A 15,000-nucleotide genomic window follows, 5' to 3' on the forward strand; every position below is an offset into this window, starting at 1 on the left:
GTCTGTAACGCTGTTTGAAAGCGTCCTCGTCTGTTTCTCTTCCTCATCATCACGCCCTCTTTCTCTTTGTTGGCTAACCTGTGGGTTTGGTTGGTTGGTTGTTTGTCATGTGCACGCGCACGTGCACACACACACACACACACACACACGTCTCTCCTCCCCTCTCCAACTGCGTGCCACATGAAAGCGGTGTACACCCGTCTCTCTCTGTGTGTCAGCGGTGTGTTATTAGTATCCAGAGACTCCAGAGTGTCTGCAGCACTGTCACCTCCCACTGCCTCCTTTACACGCACTCTGAGTGTGTGTGTGTGTGTGTGTGTGTGTGTGTGTGTGTGTGTGTGTGTGTGTGTGTGTGTGTGTGTGTGTAATATATAGATGGGTGCAACCTGTATCTGTTGTCTGACTCATCTGACGGGCACACCAGTGAAGCACCGTCAGCACACTTTCAGTGCTTTTGTGTAAGTGTGTGTGTGTGTGTGTGTAAGTGTGTGTGTGTGTGTGTGTGTGTGTGTGTGTGTTTGTTTGTGTAATGCATTCACATGTGAATACACACTGAAGATAATACACTGATCCATATCTAAACTTTTATTTTTCACTCATTTTCTTGGAAAAAAAACCTTTTAAGGCACAAACTGTTTTTTTTCTACATTTGACTCTATAAATAAAAACCTGAGGACATCACATGTGTTAACAGAATATATACAACTTTATTTTTCAAATGTTTTAGCACCAAGTGTGTCACCTTTAACCCTTTGAAACCTGGATGAGCATCACTTTTTCTTGTGCTGCTTTTTAGACGCTTTTTAACCTTTGAAACCTGAGCAAAACAGTTGAATTCTCCTAAAAAACACAGAAAGGCAACGAGCAAACTGCAGGAAAACAACCTGGAAATTATTGTTACATTCTTGTCAAATTGCTCATTGCCTTCCTCTCCTGTTTTTGAAAGAAATTAAGCCAATTTTTTGTCATTTAGGTTTTAAAGGGTTAACACTTTTTGTTTTTTCCTCCCCAAATCAAATCCATTTGCTAAGGTTTCAAAGGATTAAGGGGTTAAATTCACTTTGTAAAATCTCCTCCGCTCACGGGTCACATCAGTTTGGCTGATATTTGATGGTTTCAGCCCTCAGTGTTCGCCTGTGACACGCTCCTGTCCTGCTCTCCGTAAAGACAAAAAAACAAAAGAAAAAGAAAACATATCTTTAAATTTGCTGCAAAGCCTGAAAAGTTTCAGTAGTATTCAGTTCAGAGGGAAAATGCTGTCAGAAGCTGTTTCCAGAAATAAAAAGAATTAAGGGAAGACTGAACCGATGCAAAATCCTGAAAAATGGCATAAATATCGTCATATTTAAAATATTAAATAAAATATTGTCTGTTATCAGTGATTTGAAATTAAAAAAAAAAAATTAAAAATCAGTATCAGTCTCAGCACAGAAAAAAGGCGCATCCATCACCCCGACGTCTTTGTTATGAGATCGTAAACTCGAGAGCGGACGGGGCAGCTGAGGACGCCACTTGTTTTTAATCCACGTTTACTATCCGAAAGCCGTTTTTACGACATGTGTGTCAGGTTTTACAGTCATGACTCGTGTCTGATGATCGCTGTCAGGTGTCGCCGGTCACCACAGCGCTCCAAGTCATCCAAAAAAGAAAACCAAAATCCCCCCAGCGCGCTGGAGTCAGACTGTTGAGCGTCAGTAGACGGCGCCCAGACTCTGCGCGGCGGACGCTGCTGCCGCTGCTGATGGCGTGTGGTGGCCCGACTGTGGCAGACCTAAGTGTGCGCCCTGCTGCTGGTACCAGTCCTGGTGCGTGTACTCGCCCATGCAGGCGGGCGAGGAGTCGACGGGCGGCTGATAGGGACCCTGCCCCCTGCTGGTGGGATCCATCATTGCGTTGCTCTTGTTGTTGCTGCTGCTGCTGTTGTTGTTGTTGTTGTTGTTGTTGTTGTTGTTGTTGTTGTTGCTGTTGTTGTTTTCCCACACGGCGGGGGACGGAGGAGAGTTGCAGGCCATGGAGTCGCTGGCGTCCGGACTGTGTTCAAGAGGAATTTCCCCGAGTGGAAACTCTCCGTTCTTGTAGAGCTTCTTGAACTTGGAGCGACGGTTCTGGAACCAGATCTTGACCTGGAGGAACCGGAGACAGATGTCGAGGTGACGGAAAGAAATTAACCGAAAAAACCAACAGCAACATTCAAAATTCCTGCGTGAGCTCTGGTTTGGTCTTCACCAGCTTCTTAAAGTCCATTTTAGACTCCACACAGCCAGAGACACTCAACCGGCTCTGCTAACGGCCACTTCTGCGCACTGACAGGAGGCCAGGCGCCAGTCGCGGCATGTTTAGGATTTTAGGACATTTCTACCATTGTGTGATGTTTTCAGGGCTTTAAGACATTTCTAGGGTTTTAGGACTTTTGTCGAATTTTAGGACATTTCTACAATTTTAGGACATTTCTATGATTTTACAACGTTTACAGGGTTTTAGGACATTGTTGAATTTTAGGACTTTTCTACAATTTCAGAAAGTTTTCTTGATTTTATGATGTGTCTAGGATTTTAGGACATTTCTCTGATTTGGATTTTAGGACATTTCCAGAATTTTAGGAGCTTTCTGATTTTAGGACATTTCTAGGACTTTAGGAGGTTTCTATGATTTTAGGACATTTCCAGGATTTCAAGACACTTCATGGATTTTAGGACATTTGTAAGATTTTGGGACATTTCTAGGATTTCAGGACATTTCTAGGATTTTAATTCCTGCTGGAGTTGGTGGAGACCAAAGACAGAGCTAAAAGAGAGAATATTGGACTTGAATCCATCAGGTGGCACAAACACAAAGAATCTGAATGAATCCTCATGTTTCTCTCTGACTGCAGGATGTTTGAATACACACTTTTCCTGTGTAATATTACACACACTTCTTTACTAATAAGCAATATATCAATTCCATACAACACTAAGAGCTGTGATTGGCCAGCAGAGGTTGCGTCATTGATTGTAAATGTAACGTCATGGCACTGTGAGAGCTTTTGTAATGCTGTTATTTTCATATTTAATCCACGAGAGCATCAAACCAGATGGCACGACAGCGTTTCAGGTTGATTAGGATCGCTCATATCTTTGTTTTCTTAAAGTCGAGCATAATCCTGAGCAATGATTTACAGCAGATGTAACAACCTGCACGCCAGCTTTTGTCTGTTATCACTGGAGCAAAGATAATTCATGTGGTGGTAAATCATTAGGCAGGAGGACTGTACAAACCAGACTGACACCACAGGAACGACTGACGGGGCCGATCTCCGTCTGATAAATGTGCTGCGTTACAGCGCTGCATCCTGTTGGATTTTATCCCTAATTCACTTTGTTAAAAGTTATCTCAGTAGCAGCGTGGTTCTGTGAATACGATTATTCTTTTATGCTGTTGACAAAATAAATTTTGCAAATGATATTTTAGCAGAACCCAGAGCTTTAACATACGGTGTTTTTCTTTCACCTTTTCATACTTATTCACATACTTATTCACTTACTTACTTCATACGTTTACCGGACAATCTTATTCAAACACTTTACCTGTGTACAACGATATCGGTTTTTCAGGGGTACCGATTATTAGCAGTTAATGAGACTGATATGAATTTACAATAATACAAAATGAATGATTAATTATTACAATAATAATTGCACTTTTTAATTGATTAATTTGATTGGCAATTGTTATATAACATATATAATATAACACCGATACAGATAAAAGGCAAAATGCTATTATTGGCTCCAATAATCGACCAGGCCGATAATCTGTCACCAAGTCTGCGTCTGAATATCACGCTCTGGGTTTCCTCCTGCGTCCGCTGCAGACGCTCCAAGACGCCGCTACCAACACCAGGATGTCAACGAAGGCGAGCGTTGGGATTATGCTTCAAAAGCACGTGTTGATATTTCGGCAACAAAAGCCCATGATTGAATGGAAACACGTCAATTTAGAAACAAACTCCAGTTCATCTCAAAAAAGTTTTTACGTTTGTGTGAAGTGGTAATTTAGGTGATTCAAAAAAGCCTTATTTCCCCAAAATGCAATGGAAACACCGTTTTCGCTCTGATAACTCAGATAATGTGCAGCACAATGTGGCGGTAAAGCAGCTTTATGGACGCCAACCGCCATTAAAGCCAAAGAAGAAGAAAAAGTAATACGAAAAATACGAAATAAATATCAACGCTCAATGGAAATGCAGTCCTCTCGCAATTATGTTTTATCGAAGTTTCAAAATTATCGCTGAAGTTTTGTGCAAATCTGTCATGTGAAGGTGTGTGTTTATGTGTCTTTATGTGTGTGTTTGTGTGTGTTGGTGTGTGTTTGTGTGTGTGTTGGTGTGTGTTGGTGTGTGTTTGTGTGTGTTTGTGTGTGTGTTTGTGTGTGTTTGTGTGTGTTGGTGTGTGTTTGTGTGTGTTGGTGTGTGTGTTTGTGTGTGTGTTGGTGTGTGTTTGTGTGTGTGTTGGTGTGTGTTGGTGGTGAGAGCACCATCAGTGCATATTTGCAGCCGCCTGCGTCTGCGTCTGCGACCTCACCTGCGTCTGCGTGAGGCCCAGCTGCGCGGCCAGCTCGGCGCGCTCCGGCAGGGCCAGGTACTGCGCCGTCTGGAACCTCCTCTGCAGGACCGCCAGCTGGTAGCTGGAGTAGATGGTCCGTGGCTTGCGGACCTTCTTGGGCTTCCCGTTGACCATCCGAACCTCCACGTCTGGTTCCTCTTTCACTGTGGAAAGAAACGGTAAGAAGTCATGAAATATTCCTGCAACACTGTCACCTTCTTCTTCTCTGCTCTCATAAAATGTAACAGCCTGTAGGGTGAAATGTCTTGTCCTAAATGTCCTAAAATCCTAGAAATGTCCCAAAATCCTAGAAATGTCCTAAAATCCTAGAAATGTCCTGAGAAACACCTAGAAAATTCAGGAAAAGTCCTGAAATTCAAGAAACGTTGTAAAATCCTAGAAACGTCCTTAAGTCCTATCACCTTCTTAAAAATCAAAAAAATTGTCCTGAAATTCTAGAAATGTCCTAAAATCCTAAAAAAAATGTCCTGAAATCCAGCAAATGTCCTAAAGTCCTGTCAACTTCCTAAAACCTTCCTAAAATCCTTGAAATGTCCTGGAATCCTGTCACATATGGGGTTAATGCGACGGGCCCTGGCTCCTGTCATTTAGTAAGTGGCCCCACGTTGAGGGCCCCTGCTGCAGAGTCTTTTCCGTCATGTGATGAGCTCGTATTCAGCCTCTGCTGAGCGCTTTGTGCACAGAGTAAAAATAGCCTCGCCGCTACAACCCCGAAGTTTCAAAGAAATTCCGCCAGCTCTCTGAACTTGTAATTTTGGTCGGAGCGTCTCCCACAGCCGGGGAGGGAGACGGAGATTTATGGGAGCTTTTCATGTCGCCTGCAGGGACGCTTGGATACATCTCTCTCCTGTTTGTGCTCTTATTTCTGTTTCTTTCTTTCTTTTTTTGTCGTCTTTGAGACAAACAGACAAACTTCTGCACCTGATCAACACATTCATCTTCATCGCCTTCAGATGGGAAACAAAACGTTTAAAAAGGAAAACAGCGGCCTTTGACGAGAACAAATAATATTTTTTTGACATTTTAATTTTCATGAATCATTTTGCGTTTACACAGACGTGAATAACTCGTCTATGATCGAGTTATTGGAGCATCCTGCTCATGTGTTTGAGAATGTAAACACCTTATTTCATTTCTCATAAACCCAAATATGCCGGCTGCAGTTCTCTGAAAGACACTAAGATGTAAACTGGGAAAATGAATAATCCGGTTTCTCTCATGAAAACCAAACCCAGAATACGATCATCTTTTTTTTTTAAATTTAATGTAATAAAATTTAAGCCAATTTAATCTTTTTTTTTCAATTTTATTTAAATTTAATGTAATAACATTTATTTTAAATTAGTTTAACTTAATTAATTTGTTTAATTAGTTTAAGTTTGTTTTGCTGTTTTTTGGGTTATTTATTTTTAAATTTTTGGGCCAAAAATGTCTCCTTTGATGGTAAAGATTGCCACTTGTTTAGGAAATGCAATGTAGTATTATAATATTTGACAAATGTATGCATTTATGCCAACATACATATATTACCAACAATGTACATATTGTTGTAATATGTGTAAAAAATTATAATTTATATTATTTATTTGAATAAAGATTCTTCCAAATAATAATAATATTTTTAAAAAGTCAGGGGTTGAAATACTTTGCCAGTGTTTATAAATAATGAACATATAATTATATACATTTTTGAAGAGTCTTTCTTTTCTTTTACTGTTTTAGTTCACTGTTAATTAAACTGACATCGTTTATTCTTTTTTCCCTCAATTTTAGCAACCTAGTTTACACAATTAATATCTTACATTTATTTGAAGGCTCATTCCACTATTTTTGGGCTTAATATATTTAAATTATTATATATTTGACTATAAGTATTTTTTAGATAATTCTAATTAATTTTTTAAAAGTCAAAATGTTGAAATTGTTTTCTAGTATTTATTCCAATGGACATATAAATATTTATACTTTTTTACTGCATTAGTTCACATTACTGTCTATAACTCTTTGGTAATGTGTTCAGTATTTTTTTTTATGAATTTACGCAATTAAAAACATTTTTTAAAGGCTCATTCCGCTATTTCTTAACTCAGTTTATTTAAATTGGACCAAAAGAAAAAAACAAACATATCCAGCATAATCACAAAAAATTAATTTAATAAATTAAATATAAGAAATCTAAAATATTTTTGTGTGGTTGCATTTAGGAAGATTTGACTCATCTATTTTTATTAATTTACTCATATGATTTAATTAGTGGTCTTGTTGGGAACGTATTTATTTGTGATTATTTCTTTTGTTTCAGAATGGGAGCGTTAATATTTGGAATGAATTCAAATGTGTCATCTGTTTATGTATTTGTTTGTGATGCAGGTTTTTTTGGGCGTGGCCCCGGGCCTCGCACGATAACGAGCCGGCCTCGTTGGATGATTCAAAGGCCAAGGCTGACTGACATGTCGTGACACCTGATGTGCGTGGCTGTGGGCCAAAGTCCCCTGGGGCCATTTCCAGGAGTCAACTCCCAACTGGAATGTCAAAAACACAACACCAGTCTGTCGAGTTTGCACAGAAACGTCTTCCAGGCTCCGAAAAGACCCAAAAAAAAGCTTTTGAGCTCAGTCTGGCTGTCTGTTGGGGAACTTTTGTCTTTGTTGTTGTCTCTAATGTCGCCGCAGGATCTGAGTGCTCAGTTAGTTTATTTACGTTGGCGAAGTTCACCTGTTTAATGCACGTAAACCTGCTGCGTGTTAATTAATGACTTCATTCCTAATGTAGGCGAAGAGGAAGCGTCACTGCGACAGCGAGGCCATGGCCGCCATCCAACGACCTTTAGGCTCATCTCTGTTTCACTATCAAAACCAAAAACCAAATCTGAGAGACGACTTCATGAGCAGCAGGTGAGCCAAAGAACACAGAGGAAAGTGAAACAGTGAATTTACTGCAGTTAACCCTTTGAAAACTGGATGTACATTTTTTTCTTTTTTCTTTTTTCTTTTTTGCTGCTTTCAGACACCTTTCACAAGTATTTGACCCTCTGAAACCTGAACGACTTGGTTTAATTTCTTTTGAAAACACCAGCAGGGAGCAACTTGGCGAGAAATGTACCAAAAAACTGCAAGAAATCCATGAAACGTGGCAAAAAAAAATTGCTCAAAAAACAGTTTTTAAAAAGAGAGGAGGATTATCAGAAAATGATCCAAAAAATGGGAAATTGCACTATAATTATATTTTTTTTATATTTAATATTATGTTACAAAACATTATATACATTAAATATATATATATATATATATATATATATATATATATATATATATATATATATATATATATATATACACACATATATATACATATATATATATATATATATATTCAGTACTTTTGAGGCCATTTTTTGTTTGTTTTCGTTTTGTATTTATATACTTTTGCGTACCTTCAGGTACTTTCCTTCTAACTTTTCTATAAAAAATAAACATTAACTTTACAGTGGTGGGAGAATTATTCAGATCCTTTACTTCAGTAAAAGTACTAATACCACACTGTGAAAATACTTGTATTGACTTAAGTAAAAATAAATAAGAATAATCAGAAAAAATGTATTTCAAGTATTAAAGTACCAAATGCAGAAAAATCACCAAAAAAACCCCAAATTATTTAAAAAAAAAAAGGAAAATACATATATATATATTATTAATTTAAGAAAGAAAAAACACACACCCAACTTCCAAATTATCAAAATAAAAATAGAAACATACTTAAATATTTACCAAAATAGTTGGCAATTAATGTTCTGTGAATCGAGTGATTGACTAATCAACTAGTTGTTGCAGCTGTATTTGTATAAACTTTGGGGTAATTTACTTTTAAACCTTAAACCTTTTAAACCTTTCTTGTGTTTTTTATGCAAAAATCTTAATCTATAAAACTGTCAGATAAATTTAGTGAAGTAAAAAGTACAATAAATCCCTCTGAAGTGCAGTGGAGTAAAAGTATAAAGTAGCATGAAAAAAAAAAATACTCAAGTAAAGTACAAGTACCTGGTACCTGCTACTTGCGGTAAATGTACTTAGTTACATTCCAACACTGCTATTAACCCTTTGATGAAGTTAGTGAGCAACTTTGCAATAAATTATGACCCAAAATTATCCAAATATGAGTAAAAGTTATACAAAAAAATCCCTGAAAATTAGCAAAAAAGAAGAACAGGGAGATGATCATAACAACGAGCTTTAATATATGAATACATTTCTGTAACATAATATAAATTTTATAATAATGAAACAAATATATGTAGTTTTCTTTACATTTCCCTGTTTGTTTTATAATTTTATTATATATTTTTTCTTTTTTTACAGTCATTGTTCTTGTCACATTTCACTTATATCTTGCCATTTGCAGAACATTTCTTGCTCATTGCCTTTTTTCTGTGTTTTAGAAAGAAATCAAAACAATCTGCTCGTTTCAGATGTTTAAATGCTTGTGAAAGGCATCTGAACACTGAAAAAAAAACTGCGATCCAGGTTTCGAAGGGTTAACTTGAGTTTGAGAAAACTTCAGTGTAAAGCTCCAAAATATGTCCAAAAGGTGCTGTAAATATTTTTTTCTGTGCGTAAAAATCATGCACAACAACTGGGTTCAGACAGTGGTGGAATGTAACTAAGTAAAATTACTCAAGTACTGTGCTTAAGTACAGATTTGAGGTACTTGTGTTGTACTTGAGTATTTTTTTTTCATGTTACTTTATACATTTACTCCACTACATTTCAGGAGGAAGTGATGACAGCTTTAGTGACTTAGCAGGTTACGATAAACATTTATGTCTTTTTCTGATTCTTTTTTTAAGAGTTTCGAGTGGGGCGGGGGTATTATCGTTTTCCTGATAATACTTATTTACTTTAACTTTAGTAACATTTTTCAATGCAGGACTTGCTGTCATAACAGAGTATTTTGTTTTTGTCGTAATCGTTAAAGTAGTGTTTGTTGTTGTTGTTTGTTTGTTTATGTGTTTTATATATAATTTCTGCCTTGGATACACTCACTTTTTATATTTTAAGTACATTTTTCTGATTATACTTACTTATTCAATGCAGTACTTTTACTTACAATGGAGTATTTTTACAGCGTTGTATTAGTATACTTAAACTAAAGTAAAGCATCTGAATACTTCTCCCAGCACTGCTGAAAGTAAATATTTTAGCAGGCGATGGAAACATTTTCTTCTTGCGTAAAATTCATGCGCGATTATTGAGTTCATATGACCAGACATGATCGTTCCCACACACCAGCCTCAGTGCGGTCAGCGTGGCGTTTCTGGTTTTGGGACAAAGATGGACATATGATGTGTTACAGAGAAACTTTTCTTCATGAACCGGATCAGTCCGCGGGGAAACTCGACTGTTTGTGAACTCACCGTCCTGCAGCGCTGCCTGCGCCTCCCTGCTGAACGCGCCGTGCTCCCTGTACGCTGAGGGGGGGTACGGGTACTCTGCCTTCCCCACAGGGTAGGCTCCCCCGGGACCCATCCCGTGGAGGTTATAGTGGTGGTACGCGTACGGGTTCATGTGCTGAGCGGAGTACGGCTGCTGCGCCGCCGGGTAGAAATCCTGCGAGCCGTGGAGCGCGCTCTGGCCGCTGTAGAAACCCATGTCTGTGGACGAGGACTCCGGCAGGGTCGGGGAGTCCTTGGTGGCCGAGATGGAGCTCCCGGCCATAGGGAGGGATGGTTTCTTCTCTTCGAAGACAGGTGAGGACTGTCCGTTCATGTTTCCGCGTGCTCTAAACCAGGAGTGCTCCTCGCTATCTGGAGCTGGCGTTCCCAAACTCCCTTGACGCAGCAGCCGGGCTGTCCACCGTGGCGGCGCCCAACCCAACTAGAGCTCCTAATTACAGGGCGCGCCGAGCTGAGCCGAGCCGGGCAGGACAGAGGGGAGTGGATGTCTCCTTCTCATTGGCTCGCCGGCTCGCTCCCTGCCTCTGCCCCGAGGCCAACACCGCGCTGACTGTCGCCTGTCTGGCTCCCCTCTGCTCCCCGCAGAAACCTCCAGTAAGCCTCTCCTCGGGCGCGCACCAGAGCGCGTAAACAGTTGGCGAGCCTGCAGAGTCCTCTAACTAACATTTACCTCGACGACACGCAGGAGCGCGAGCAGCAGAGCCCTTAAAGACTGACCGGCGCGCATAATGGTGTGGAGATAAGGAGTGTTTACGCATTAGCTTTACGCTGCTGCCTCCCATTCACATGCAGATCCAGAGCCAAGTGCTGCTGTCCACCCATGATGGGATTATTTACACTTAACCCTTTGGCACCTGAGCAAATTGGCTCGACTTCTTTCGAAAACATTAGGACAAGCAATAAGACATGGACCAAAACTTAGCAAAAAAAAAAAGTTACAGGAAAATTACTTAAAAATAAGCATAATAATAATGATGATGATGATGATGATGATGATGATGATGATGATGATGATAAAATGGCCTTAAAGTACATGTCCCATTTTTATTGGAGAATTTTCTAATAATCATCCCCTCTTTTTAAAACTGTTTTAAAACAATAATTTCTTACACAAAAATTGGGAAGAAGACAACGAGCAACTTAAACAAAGCAAAGAAAACAAGCACATTTACTCAGACTTTGAGGGTTTAAATACCTCTGAAAGGCGTCTTAATTTAGCACAAGAAAAGTGATGTTGATGCAGGTTTCAAAGGGTTAACCAAGGCTTGTTTTTAAAATGGATTTTCCTTCTTTACAGGAGCTCCAGGGTTCGCGCAGGCTCCAGGGAGGAGAAACAGACCCATAGACTCACATTAAACCTTAAATCTCATACGTTAGGACTCTGATGAGGAGCACATCTTAACTATAAAAACACTTCATCAATATAAAAATTGACTTCATGGTTATGTAAAATCAACAGCATATTCCATAACTGTGTTTTTAAATGCAGTTTTTTGTTTCTATTTGAGAGGAGAAACGTATTTTGTGACACACAGAAAATACTAAAAAGTGCAAGTAAAAATACAGTTTGTACACATAAACGGGAAAAATGTCCCTGAAAAATTACTTCAGTAAAGTGACAAAATCTCACCAGCAGATGTCGCTACTGAGGCTGTAAATTAAAGTAGTTAAAGTAGTTCTTAGTATTCCCAATATTAACTTGTCTCAGAAAATGACTAATTCTCACAAAATAATTATTTATATAATTTCTCAAGATTTATTATTTAGAGAAATGTTTTCATATTTTTAAGATAATATGTCATTATTTTTGAAATACTATGTATTTTTTTTGAGAATTTTTAATTATTTTGAGATAATTACGTTATTGTTATGAGCTCTATGTCAGTATGACAAAAATAATTTAGAAATAAAATTTGACTTGGTATCTCAGAATAATAGGTCATTATTTTAAGAAAGTTTCTCCTTAATTTCCTGTGATTGTCATTTCTTTTTAGATACGTTAGTTATTACGTGATACTAAGTCATTTCGGGAAAGTTTCTCCTTAATTTAACTTACTATGTCATTTAGATACTATATTATTACTGTGAGAGAGATATAAGTTGTTTTCTGAAAAAGCGTGTAACTGTTTTGAGATACTAAGTCATTTTTTGTGATACTGAATAATTATTTTTTAGATACATAAACTAAAAACTAAACATAAAAAGTCTCATTATTTTGAGATATGTTCTCATTCTAATGAAAAGGGACGGTTTTTTAATCGCATCGGAAGAAATTAGTTTTTCATCTCAGCTGCTGTTAAACCATTTTCGGCAGCTCGGAACTACATGACCCATCATGCAATCTGAGGCGGGGCTCATTGACTTCCGGGTGTCAGGGTTAAAAGCTGAGATGTTTTGGTTTTGAGGTCTGGTTCGGTTTTCGGACGGTTTTTTGGAGCCAGTTTCACAGTAAGTCTCTGCGGCGGCTTCACGGATGGACGCGCTGCACCGACACCGGTCCCTCTACAAAGGAACCACGCCGCCATGGAAGGAGACTTACCGGAAGGTCTGAAAAACGGAGTCAGTTAGCCGACAGCAGCTAACATGCCGTTAATTTCTGCTAGAGTTTAACTCTTAGGGACTGTTTGTTATTAACCCCTCAGGGACTGTTTGGCGCATTTTACGCACTCTCCATGTTGTGATAACTGTGTGTGTGTTCATGCAGAAATCTTTGTGAAATTTCACCCCAGAAATAAGGATGAGAACTAAACTGTGATGGTACAGATGGAGCAAACTTTTTTATCACTTTTTTTTATCACAGTGAATTTGCAGCTCAGCTCCTACAATAAGTCTAAAATACACTGTGGAAACTAAACAGTTACATTCAGACTGTTCAGGTCAGAAAATGCTTCTTTGAAAATGTTGGTTAAAAAAATAAATTCAATGAAAGTAGAAAATGATACTAATATGTAATATTTTTATAGACTGATTTTGAATATTTTTGTGTTTTTGTGTGCAGAGCAGTGTGAGTGTCTGACTCTGCACACAAAATAATAATGTGCAAAATTCAATGTTGCTGCTAATCAGTGACATATCCCAGCCTGTCATCAGCAAAAAAATCTACTTTGTTTGCAGTTTATTGAAAATAATTCATATGTTTGCGTTTGGGTTTTTTTCAACAAGGAAAATAGTGCCATCATGACAAAAACCTGTTATCTAAAGGGTTAACATTCTGAAAAAAAATGAATATTTGATATTCATGATGAGGGCTGATGCTGGTTAAAAATATCCCAGTGAAAGTAGAAAATAATATTAAAGTATAATATTTTTTTAAAGCCTGTTTTGAGTGATATGAGTGTGTGTGATATAAGAGCTAAGGGTTCATTTTTAAAATGTTTTATTTTGGTGTTTTTCACAGCGCTGTGTGGACAGACTGAAGAGCAGCCGGTCCAGGCTGCTGGACAGATATCGGCAGATGGGGGACGGTCAGCAGCGGGTCTCCGGGGCCTCCAGCATCGTCCAGGAGGTGATGGAGGAGGAGTGGAGCTCGCTGCAGGCGGAGGACCAGAGGCTGCCCTCTCTGTGGGGGCCACACGGCATGACGCAGGTCGGTCTGTCCGCCTGTCAGCGGCTGTTTGTCTCTGTCTGTCTCTGTTTGTTTGAAAAAATATTATCATTATTTTATTTTCTTTTTTTTTTTTTTTAAATCATTTTTTAAAATTTTTAATGTATATATATCATGATCCTCCCAGTAGCTAAAATATTTTTCCGTGAGCCTCCTGAGCACCTGGGGGAAAAACGCATCAGAGGAAACAGAATCAGAAAAAATTTATTGCTAAGTCGATTTTCACTTGCAAGGAATTTGCTTTGCTTTTTGGCGTAAACAATAAACTTACATTAAACACATTTTTAAAAAATAATGCAAAGTACTGCAGCACTCAATAACTTTAATGTGAAATAGATAAATACATAATAATAAAATACAATAATACGCTAAAAATATGGTGGGAAAAAAGTACAATAACATGACAAATATGTACATTGTAGCTGTTTCAGAATAAGAAAACTACGGTTTTGTGCTGAGATGTGCAGAAAAAGTTGACTGTAGAACAAATATGCAATGTGCAATATTTTCTGAGCAGATGTTCAGTGCCACGAAGGAGTACGATGAACTGGCCGTACTGGAAGAAATCCAGCAGGAGCTCATGTCTCAAGGTAATGCATTTACATGATCGAAACCACACTTTATTTAATCCAACCCCCCGACTTTAAATATTAAAATAAATGTTGATTAAAATACATATAAATATCAGCAAAACCTCAAATCAAAAAGGCTGCACACCGCGGAAACTTGCTGCAGGGCTCTGATATTTCTGCAGATGTAAAAACGTGGAACCTGTTGATTTTGAGCTCAAAGTCGTGTTTTCTTTTCTTTGTGCCGCAGAAATGGCCATTATCGAAGAACACGAGAGGAACCTGCAGTTCGAGCAGCAGTACATCTCGTCGGTGGTGGAAGCGATGGACGACACGCGCATTATTTGCCCGATATGTCACACGTGAGTCATAAAAATAACTGCTTTAACATGAGATGTTGGCATGTATATGTTGGCATCCCATGTATGTATCTGCTGATATTTAACCCTTAGGGCCACTTTCATATCACACACACTCACTGTGTATCACTGCGCACAACATGCACTTTTCAAATCAAGCTATTTAGAAATATTATACATTAAAATTATTTTATGTTTTCAGTTAAGTTTTTTTTCTTTAAACCAACATCAGTCCTAATCATCAAATATTCATTAATTTTCAGAATTTTAACCCTTTAAATAAAGGTTTTTGTCATGATGCCACTATGTTTGTAGATGGAAAAAAACAACAACACTAAAATGAATTATTTGCAATAAACTACATGCTAAGTAGATTTTTGTCAATGATTAGCAGCAACATTGATTTTCATTTTTT

At 38.2% G+C, this 15,000-nt stretch overlaps 2 protein-coding genes across 3 annotated transcripts in view; one reads left to right on the top strand and one right to left on the bottom strand.

Annotated features, from left to right (window-relative positions):
- Positions 1-570: 570 nt before the first annotated feature.
- On the bottom strand, positions 571-10,868 carry LOC121956895 (homeobox protein Dlx3b-like). The gene is made up of 3 exons (XM_042505327.2): positions 10,015-10,868; positions 4,563-4,747; positions 571-2,123 (listed from the first exon to the last, which is right to left on the bottom strand). Exons 1-3 carry the CDS (start codon positions 10,364-10,366, stop codon positions 1,692-1,694), a joined length of 969 nt encoding a protein of 322 aa, XP_042361261.2. The 5' UTR covers positions 10,367-10,868; the 3' UTR covers positions 571-1,691.
- A 1,536-nt stretch (positions 10,869-12,404) lies between these two features.
- Positions 12,405-15,000, top strand: part of rpain (RPA interacting protein) — a 4,725-nt gene continuing 2,129 nt past the window's right edge. Inside the window, exons 1-4 of one of the 2 annotated variants that reach the window (XM_042505339.2) lie at positions 12,405-12,598; positions 13,451-13,639; positions 14,175-14,247; positions 14,477-14,588. In XM_042505339.2, coding sequence (XP_042361273.1) covers positions 12,527-12,598; positions 13,451-13,639; positions 14,175-14,247; positions 14,477-14,588 — 446 coding nt within the window. In that variant the 5' untranslated portion in view covers positions 12,405-12,526. The remainder of the gene's footprint in view (positions 12,599-13,450; positions 13,640-14,174; positions 14,248-14,476; positions 14,589-15,000) is intronic. The other variant, XM_042505338.2, reaches the window with a different exon arrangement.

The sequence above is a fragment of the Plectropomus leopardus genome, chromosome 18 (assembly GCF_026936395.1).
Source record: "Plectropomus leopardus strain MGB_pleo_1.0 chromosome 18, ASM2693639v1, whole genome shotgun sequence".
NCBI lineage: Eukaryota > Metazoa > Chordata > Actinopteri > Perciformes > Serranidae > Plectropomus > Plectropomus leopardus.

Excerpts from the sequence above, each read along its gene's own strand:
- LOC121956895 (XM_042505327.2), bottom strand. The coding sequence starts at position 10,366 with ATGAACGGACAGTCCTCACCTGTCTTCGAAGAGAAGAAACCATCCCTC. Across the intron at positions 4,748-10,014 it reads GCAGGCAGCGCTGCAGGACG|TGAAAGAGGAACCAGACGTG; the intron begins GTGAGTTCACAA and ends TTCTTTCCACAG. Across the intron at positions 2,124-4,562 it reads TGGGCCTCACGCAGACGCAG|GTCAAGATCTGGTTCCAGAA; the intron begins GTGAGGTCGCAG and ends CGGTTCCTCCAG.